General features: G+C 46.5%; 1 protein-coding gene across 1 annotated transcript in view; it reads left to right on the plus strand.

Annotated features, from left to right (window-relative positions):
* The window catches only part of SEPTIN6 (septin 6), a 65,532-nt gene extending 63,484 nt beyond the window's left edge, over positions 1-2,048 (plus strand). Inside the window, exon 8 of the mRNA XM_006168259.2 lies at positions 1,854-2,048. Coding sequence (XP_006168321.1) covers positions 1,854-2,048 — 195 coding nt within the window. The remainder of the gene's footprint in view (positions 1-1,853) is intronic.
* The last annotated feature ends 7,702 nt before the right edge of the window (positions 2,049-9,750 follow it).

Raw genomic sequence — 9,750 nt, forward strand, 5'->3', positions numbered from 1 at the left:
TGGCTATGTCGCTGGACTCCCATGTAGTCCACCACAGTTTGAGTCCCAGACCTGGTGGCTTAAAATTCACGCCGGGCACGTGTGCATGTGTGTCCAAGATCCCAAGAGGAGAATGGAAGAGAAGGGATTGCAGCATGGCCATCTCCCTGGGGGGGAGGTGATTTATTGCTTTCTGTCTCTGTTTCACTCTGTCTTTCTGGTGAGCACATGCGCCCTATAGCAAAAAACTCTCAAAAAGAAAGAAAGAAAAACGTCACCCAGCCCTTTTGGGAGGAGAGGTGAAGAGATCTCAAACATAAATGAATAAAACTGCAATGAACAGAAGCCAGGTTAAAGCAACTGACAGGTTTCCTGAGCGACACTCCCAGCCCACGTGACTAGCCAAAGCTGGTTTATTCAGCAAGTCTGTCATTCACCACACCTTGCTAAGTGACAGTCCCAAATACCTATGGGACCTGGAGAACTGATCTTCATGGTGTGCGGCAAACGCTACAGAATCTTGATTTGTCTCCTTTCCTTTTTGTTTTCTGATCCAATGATGGGCCAGAATATTCTTGCTCTCATTTGGGTCTCTGGTTCTATTCAGGCCTAGACAAGCCTCCCCTTGGTTAAGGCTGAGGTCTCCACTCTCATTCCATTTTATGTTATTTTTAGTTTTTAGTTTTGTTATAGGGTGTGAGTGTTCACTAGAGAGAGACAGGAGAGAGACAGAGAGATAAAGCGAGAAATCACCACCCCCCAGGATGAAGGGATGACCATGCTGCAATCTCTCCTCCACTGTTCTCTCGAGATTTTTGGGCATGTATGCATATGCACCTGGCATGTTATTCAAGCCACCAGGTCCAAGACTTGAACCGAGCAGCTGGCCATGGGGGATCAGCAGCCTTAACCACCATGCCACCTGACTGGCCCCTCTCATTCTATTTTATAAAATCCTTTGATCTCCTTCCATGTCCAGGGCTCGAGTTTTCTCTGTGATCTATAGTATCCTCCTTGATTGCAAGGATGAGAAGAGGCAGGGACCCCTCATATACAGGTCCAATTATGTAGTCCTCTAAAGATTGAGATGACTGGGACCAGCAGTTGGCATAATGGCTACATTGCTAGATTCCCATGCAGTCGACCATGGTTCAAGTCCCAGACCAGGTGGCTTAAACTCACATTGGGCATGTGTGCATGTGTGCACGCATGCCCAAGATCCTGAGAAGAGACTGGAGGTGAAGGGATTGTGGTGTGGCCATCCTCCCCGGGGGGGGGGGGGGGGGGGGGGGGTGTGTGATTTCTCGCTTTCTGTCTCTCTGTGTCTCTTGTCTTTCTGGCGAGCACACACAGACTATAGCAAAAACCTCTCAAAAAAGAAAAAAAGATTGAGTTGACCTTGGGCAAATCCCTTACCTTCTCAGACCCTCTGTTTCCTCATTAAATGGAGATAACAGAACCTATGTCATAGGACGGCTCCACTCATTAAACGAGGTAGTACATACAAAGTGTTTATAATTGTCAGTACTTGGTCTATGTAAGTGCTCAGTAGATGTCCCATTATTTATTATTATTATTAACCATGCTTGGTAATTCTGGGGACTCGCTTAAACAAAATGTTTGATCAAGCAGAATGCATTGTTCCTTGATTGTATTCAGGAACAGAGACTCTGAGGTAAAATGGCAGGAGGAGAGAATTATCCAGAGCATGGTGCCCTTTCGGTGCCATCATGGCAATTCCTGGCAGAGATGTCGCCCAGGGTCCCAGGAGCCCACTGGGCTGCAACTCTGGCCATGCCTCCCCACCCTGGGCCTGGCTGGGCTGAGAGCGGTGCAGAGGAGCTCTCTGTAATCTCCCTGTGCTTCCCTGCCAGCTGCATGAGAAGTTCGACCGACTGAAAAAACTGCACCAGGACGAGAAGAAGAAGCTGGAGGACAAGAAGAAATCCCTGGACGATGAAGTGAACGCTTTCAAACAGAGAAAGACGGCAGCTGAGCTCCTCCAGTCCCAGGGTTCCCAGGCTGGAGGCTCACAGACTCTGAAAAGAGACAAAGAGAAGAAAAAGTAAGTCAGAGGCTGCCCTGGGGTGGGGGCTTCTTCCTCCTCCTGCTCATTCCCTCAGGGAAGACCCCAAAGGCTGAGGGGGTTAAGGGCTGGTGACCAGGGGAGAGCCTTAGGCAATTAGGCTAATTTCGGATACCTCCAGCTGGTCTCAGTGTCCCATGGGCCCTTCAGACTCCCTGAATTTGGGAAGCTGAGAATAGGGGAGGGGTGTGGGCCAAGAGGTCCAGGCTGGCTGGCTGCCCCCCTTAGGAAACTGCAAACTCTAGGTGGAGGGTGGAGGAAGGGAGACGAGAAGAGAAGCAAAGGGAATGTGGGAGAGTGGAAGGAGGGAAAGAAGGAGAGGGGCAAAGTTAGAAGAAAGACAGGAACACAAAGAAGAGCAACTGGATAGTAGTGGAAGAGAGAGAGACCTGTTAGCAGAAGTCTCTGGGCACCCTCTTTCTCCTCCTCACCCCCAGAGGTTGGAGCTGCTCTGGTTTGCAGGCCTACTGGCCCTCCTTGTATCCGAGGTTGGTAGCCTCTCCCTGCTTCTGGTCCGGCCCTCACCCTGCCTGCTTCTCACCAGCTGCAGCCTACAGCATGTCACTGTTGCCCCTGACGGCTGTGGCCCAGCCCTGACTTCCCACCCCTTTGCTATCTCTCCCTGCTGGCTATTAATTGTACCCAGCCTGGGGTACTGAGAACTTAGTAGAGAGCCCTCAGGTACCCCATGGACTCCATCTTTAATCTAGGGAATGGTTTAAAAATCAATCTGGCAGGGTCAGTAGATGGCATGGTGGTTAAAAGTGCTAGACTCTTATGTGGCCGACCGCAGTTCAAGTCCCAGATCTGGCGGCTTGAAAATCACGCCAGGTGCAAGTGCGCAAATGCCCAACATCCTGAGAGGAGAATGGAGAAGAGATTGTGGCATGGCCATCTCCCTTGGGAGGTGATGTCTCACTTTCCCTCTCTCTGTCTCTCTCTGGCAAGCGCACATGCCCTATGGCTAAAACCTCAAATAAACAAAAATAAAACCAATCTGTCTCCCCTGGTATTGGGTAAGGTAGGATAGCAAAGGCTCCTGGTTACCTTGCGGGCCAGTAATCCTGACCCAACCCCCGACTCTCCCTGCCAAAGTTTCCCAGTCCTCATCCCTGACACAGAGAAGAGAAGAGTACTTCCAGTGAGATCTCTACAACACCCGGAAAACATCCAGTGGTTCCCCCTGTACTCTGTAGTCATTTGTACGGTGTGACTTGAGGTGCTCCTGGGTGTACCATTTAGCAACATCCTTGTGTTAAGGGTCCTAAGGATCCAAAAGGGGTCCACGATCATTGCTTTCTGTTTTCAACTACTTGTTCCTGGACTCAGCTATTGGCTATTTGCCAGAAGGAAGAAACATCTTTCTTTCCTCTGCGCCTGGCTTTTATCCTTTAGAAATAACGCAGTGACTCTTGTCCACAGTAACAGTTTTTATACTTGAAGGCACTTTGTTTCGCTATTTGATTGTTTTGGGTTTGAATATGCACTTTAAACATTTTCACCAATTAGTTTAGAGATTTTTGTTACCAAATTGTAATACTGTCTTTCAAATTCACTGATCAATGGGAACCAGCAGTTAGCGTAATGGCTATGTCGCTGGACTCCCATGTAGTCGACCGCGGTTCGTGTCCCGGACCCGGTGGCTTAAAACTCACGCCGGGCGCGTGTGCGTGCATGCCCAAGATCCCGAGAGGAGAATGGAGGAGAAGGGATTGCGGTGTGACCATCCCCCCTGGGGGGTGATTTCTCGCTTTCTATCTCTTTCTCTCTCTCTCTGTCTGGCGAGCGCACGCGCCCTATAGTGAAAACCTCTCAAAAAAAAAAAAAATTCACTGATCAGTGAACTTTTTTGGTATCACCTGATGGCTGAAGTTCAACTAGCCAGAAGAAAGGTCTCTTTGGACACACCGTACCCTAACTTACCTGTCACGGTGTATTGGTTGTACCAGCAGGAACAGATTCCTATTTTTAAAATCAGAACCATCTAAACCTGCCTTTCAGCTCTAACCTGCTGCCTTCGGAGTCCTGCCGTATTTGTTAACTCAGTCCCTGGGGCAGTTTTACAACCTGCTTACAGGAATTAAGAGATTCATTTGTTCTGACCGCACTCACAGTAAACCATAAATGTCCCCTATTCGGTGCTCCATAAAAATTCTTCTCAGACCAGGCTTTCTTCTCATTACGTCCAGTGGACTGACCTTCCCCCACCCCCGACCCTGGGCAGAAGACCTTATACAGGACACCTCTCTCTGGTCTCTGGACTATTTGGGGTTGGTGACGACACCGTTTCCTAATTATAAGATAGGTGGAGACCTTGCTGCATGTGACACCTCATGTTAGCACGAAGGGCCTGACAAAACAGCCTGGCCTTGTCCAAACTTCTGACTGTATAAGTGGGCCCAGGTCTGGTCTTCTTACAGAATTCCATGAACGATCAGTTAACTTCTAGAACATTCACCATTGGATCTGTGCTACTCTGCTTCGGGAACAGTGGTGGTGGTGGTGGTGGGTTTTCAGGTTAGAAATGGTGGTGGTAGCATTTCTTCGTGAGAGCTGCAGGGTGGATCTAGTAGAGTCACACACTCAGAATTTCTTTAGCAGCCCTGAAAGAGAGTAAGAAAGGGTACTTGTGTTCCAGGGGTTCCTACCAGTCCACCCCTCCTCCTTCCCTCCCTGCTCCTCCTAATCTCCCTTGACCTCTAACCTTCGTTGTCCATGTCAACTCATAAAATTTGATTTCTCCTCACGCTCACTCCATCTTCATCAGCTCTTACTGTTTTACAGTTAACTCTGCTGTTTGCTGCATGCTGCATGAGACCCAGGGTCCTGGTAAGCTTTATTAACTCTAAATAGAACTGGCAGTGGCTTCTAAGAACATGTCTCCCCAAGTCCCACACCCCCAGCACACACACCTAATCATAAAAGAAGCCACTTCGTTGGCCTAGCTGGTTTCCCCTTGTGACTCAGAGTATTAAAAAATAGCCTGGTGTGGTTTTGAGTGTACCCAGGGAAGGGCTGCCTGTCTGATTAACGGGGACTGTTTTCAGACTTTTGCTGCTAAGATAGCATAGGTAGACCTTGTGATCAATACCTGAGATTTCAATTTTGGCAATTCTTTTCTTTTCTTTTCTTTTTTTTTTTTTTTAGTGAGATTTTTTTTGCTATAGGGCATGTGCACTCACTGGAGAGACAGAAAGACAGAAAGCAAGAAATCATCCCCCAGAGGGGATGGCCATGCCACAATCCCTTCTCTTCGCTCTCCTCTCAGGCTTTTAGGCAGACATGTACACACACCCGGTGTGCGTTTGAAGATGCCGGGTCCAGGACTCGAACCGCAGTCGACTACATGGGAGTCCAGTGATGTAATCATTAGGCCATCTGCTAATCCCAATTTTGACAATTATTTTCTTAAAGAGGAAAAAAATACCCACCATCCCACTGTTATCACACCTACAAAATTAACAGGAATTTGTTAACATGTCTAGTCAGTGTTCAAAATACCCCAGCTGTCTCATAAATGCCTTTTTACATGTGGTTCATTTGGAGCAGGGAATGTAAAATACTGAGATTTCTCTGCACTCACGAAACTTGAGCTCACGAGCCCAGCTCTGCCGTGTCTGCCACCAGGTTTGGGACTGTCCAAAGTCAATGGAAACTTGTTTTTGTCTCCCTCTGGTGGTTGTTTCTTATCTGAGTGGTTTGAGTTCTCAAATTTCCTTTGGCTGTGTACCCCCCAAACCATAATAAGAGGGGAAGAGGGGCCAGCAGGTGGCCTAGTGGTTGAGGCGCTGGACTCCCACATGGCCGATTGCACTTCAAGTCTCGACCTTGTGGCTTGAAACTCACACTGGGTCCATACTAAGAGAAGAAGAGGGGCCAGCAGGTGGCCTAGTGGTTGAGGCGCTGGACTCCCACATGGCCAACCACGGTTTGAGTCTCAACCCAATAGCTCGAAAGTCACACTGGGTGTGTATGTATGCATGCCCAGAATCCCAAGAAGAGAGTGGAGGAGAAGGGACTGTGGTGTGACCATCCCCCATGGAGGGGAGATTTCTCACTTTCTGTCTCTCTGGCGAGCACATGCACCCTATAGCAAACGTCTCTTGATTAAAAAAAAAAAGAGTGGAAGAAAATGAAGAGACCTCAGATATTATAGGGAATTTCTTACATCTAAGTCTACAAGTACTAGCTTCATGACGGCTTTTGAGAAGGAGCAAGTAGGTACCCTTCGGTAAAAAGAATTCCTGGGGGTAGAAGTGAATGGAACAGTTCCTGGCATCACTGTCTATAGACACAGAAAGCAGGGATTAAGCACCTTCTACGTGCTCTGATGACTCCAGTAGTGAATGGAGAAGGGATAGGAATATTTTAAAGTTAACATAATTAGGATTAATGTTTTTAAAAATTCACCATAAAACCTTTTTCTTTTCTTTTTTTGGAGAGGTTTTTGCTATAGGGCACGTGTGCTCACCAGAAAGACACAGAGAGACAGAGAGATAGAAAGCAAGAAATCACTCCCCAGGGGGGATGGCCACGCCACAGTTCCTTCTCCTCCATTCTCCTCTCAGGATCTTGGGCACGCACGCATACGCGCCTGGCGTGAGTTTAAGCCACTGGGTCCAGGACTCGAACCGCAGTCGAGTACATGGGAGTCCAGCGACATAGCCATTATACCAACTGCTGGTCCCCACTATAGAAACTTTGCAACATGAACAAAAAGAGAGATGATAGTACAGTGGTCATGTACTCATAACCCAGCCCCCCAAACAGCCACCAACAAGTGGCTTGGTTCATCATCTGCCCCAGGCTTGTTGAATTCTTGTAAAGTAAAACCCATATCAATTCATATTTAAGCTCTTTGGTATATATTTCTAAGCAATAATGACTTTTTAAAAAATAAATAAATAAATAACCATGGCCAGCCAGGTGGCAGGTTGGTTAAGGCAGCTAGATCCCACATGGCTGACTACATGGTTCTAGTCCCAAACCCAGTGGCTTGAAAAACACATCAGGCACGTGTGTGTGCATACCCAAAATCTAAAGAGAATGGCAGAGAAGGGATTGTGGTGTGAACACGTCCCCCGGGGTGTGTGTGCTTTCTTTCTTTCTTTCTCTCTGTCTCTCTGGTGAGGGCATGTACCCTATAGCAAAACAAAACAAAATACATAACCACAACCTCTCTTGTGTTTGCACCTGCAAAATTAACAATAATTTGTTAACATACAACAGGTAGTCAATGTTCACAATACCCTGGTTGTCCCATAAATACCTTTTTCCATTGACTTGTTTGGATCGGGGAATATAAAATGATGGGAAGACTTCTCCCCACTCACCCATGCAGTTTATGATTTAAATGGGGAGCCTGCTGTTAGTCACCAACCTGATTATCGCACTGTTGCACTGGGGACTTCAGGCAGCTGGCACAACATCCTACTTTCTAGCAAATCCTGAAGAGGAAATCCACACAGGCTTCTGAAACATAAGGCTTGGGCCAAATGAAACAATCCTGAAAGAACAATGAAATTATTTACTGTCAGGCTTAAAGGCAAGTCTTGGAGCCTCTGCTCCTTGACTGGAATTCAAGAGCTGATTTCCATTTAGGAAGATTAAATTCTGGAGTGTGTGTCCACTGCTGTGGTCCCGGTGCCTGGCAGAATGTCTGACAGGCAGTAGGAGCTCCGTCCACGTGTATGTGCTTTGGTCCCCCATTTTCTTTCTTTTTTTCTCTTTCTTTCTTTTTCTCTTTCTTTCTTTCTCTCTTTCTTTCTTTCTTTCTTTCTTTCTTTCTTTCTTTCTTTCTTTCTTTTCTTTCTTTCTTTCTTTCTTTCTTTCTTTCTTTCTTTCTTTCTTTCTTTCTTTCTTTCTTTCTTTCTTTCCTCTTTCTTTCTTTCTTTTTAAAAATATTTTTAAGGCATTTGCCATAGGGCACATGTGCTCGCTCGCTGGAGAGACACAGATAGAGACAGAGAGACAGAAAGCAAGAAATCACCCCCCATGGGGAATGGCCATGCTGCAGTCCCTTCTCCTCCATTCTCCTCTCAGGATTTTGGGCACACACGCACATGTACTCAGTTTAAGTCCCATCTGGTCCGGGACTCAAACCATGGTTTCCCATGTGGGAATCCAGTGCCTTAACCACCATACCATCTGCTATCCCCTCTTTCTTTTTTAATTGGCCAGAGGGTGTGCATGCTTGCCTGAGAGACAGGGAGAAAGAGAGAGAAAGTGAGAAAGCACACCCCACATGGGGGAGATCGTGCCACAGCCCCTTTTCCATTTCTCCTTTTGAAATTTTGGGCACACATGCACATACACCCAACATGTTTTTTTCAAGCCACAGGGTCAGGGAAAGACCTCGTGGTCGGCCTCCTCAACCACCATGCCACCAGCTGGCCCAGTTCCCCCATTTTCAATGCAAGCAGGAAAGATGTATCCTATTTGATATATTAGATTTCAGTTAATTCAGGTTTCATTGCACTTGGCTTGACACAGTCTAATTCAGGTTCCCCCAAGTAAATGATTGTTAGTGGCCATTCTGAAAATGAATTCTGGCAAAACTATAATTAAACCTACACTTTGAAGTGAGAGGCAGTTGATTAACAGCTGGAACTGCCATCCCCAACCCCAGGCAGGGTGGCTTTTCCTGGCAGGCTCCAGGCAGACCACAAAAGCAGTTCCAGACCAATTAATGGTGGGAGGCCTTGGCTCCCCAGGATCTGAAAGCAGCAAAGGCAACCTGTTCCCTCCCCAAAGCCCTCATTCTAAGGGTGGATCACAAAGACTACCTACTGTGCAGGCAGAGGGGGGCTTACTGTTCCCAGCTAGTTTTAAATTGCTTGAGGCATTACTTGTAGCTGTCTGCAATAGGAGAAATTCCTTTGTGACTATCCAGAGTTGCAGGTACTACACCCCAGTGGTTATTGGGGTCACACAATATACCAACACTTTATACATATCAAAAGTTATCTGGGGCTGGCAAGTAGTGTGGTGATTGAGGGCGCTGGACTCCCATATGGACGACTGTGGTTCGAGTCCTGAACCTGGTGGCTTGCTTTCTCACTCTCTCTTTCTCTTACTCTATCTCTGTCTGGGCAAATTAAAAATAATAAACAAATAAAAAATAATAAACAAATAAATAAACTAAAAAAAAAAAATTAAAAAAGCTATCAGCCTTGGGCCAGCCGATTGGCATGATAGTTAAGACAGCTGACTGTGTAGTTTGAGTCCCGGACCCAGTGGCTTGAAAGTCATACTGGGCATGTGTGCTTGGATGACCAAAATCCCAAAAGGAGAAATGGAGAAGGGATTGTACTGTGATCATTCTTCATGGGGGGGGTTGCTTTCTCTCTTCTTCCTATTTTGTTGTGTTTCTCCCTCTCTTTATCTCTCTGTCACTCTCCAACAAGTACATGTGCCCTGTAATAACTTAAACAAAGAAAATGCATATTACAAGAAATTATGTATGGATTTCAATTCTTTGCATCAAAATTAAGTTGTACTTAAATCCCTTTCCACCCTTTTTGAAGTTCCTTTTGAAAATTTTTAAGGGATTATGTATTTAATTTATTACTATTACTTTTAAATTTGCTATATGGCATGTGTGCTCACCAGACACACACACACACACACACACACACACACACACACACACACAGGGGGAGAGAGAGAGAGAGAGAGAGAGAGAG

This window comes from Tupaia chinensis, unplaced genomic scaffold (genome assembly GCF_000334495.1).
Source record: "Tupaia chinensis unplaced genomic scaffold, TupChi_1.0 Scaffold145659_1, whole genome shotgun sequence".
Taxonomy (NCBI): domain Eukaryota; kingdom Metazoa; phylum Chordata; class Mammalia; order Scandentia; family Tupaiidae; genus Tupaia; species Tupaia belangeri.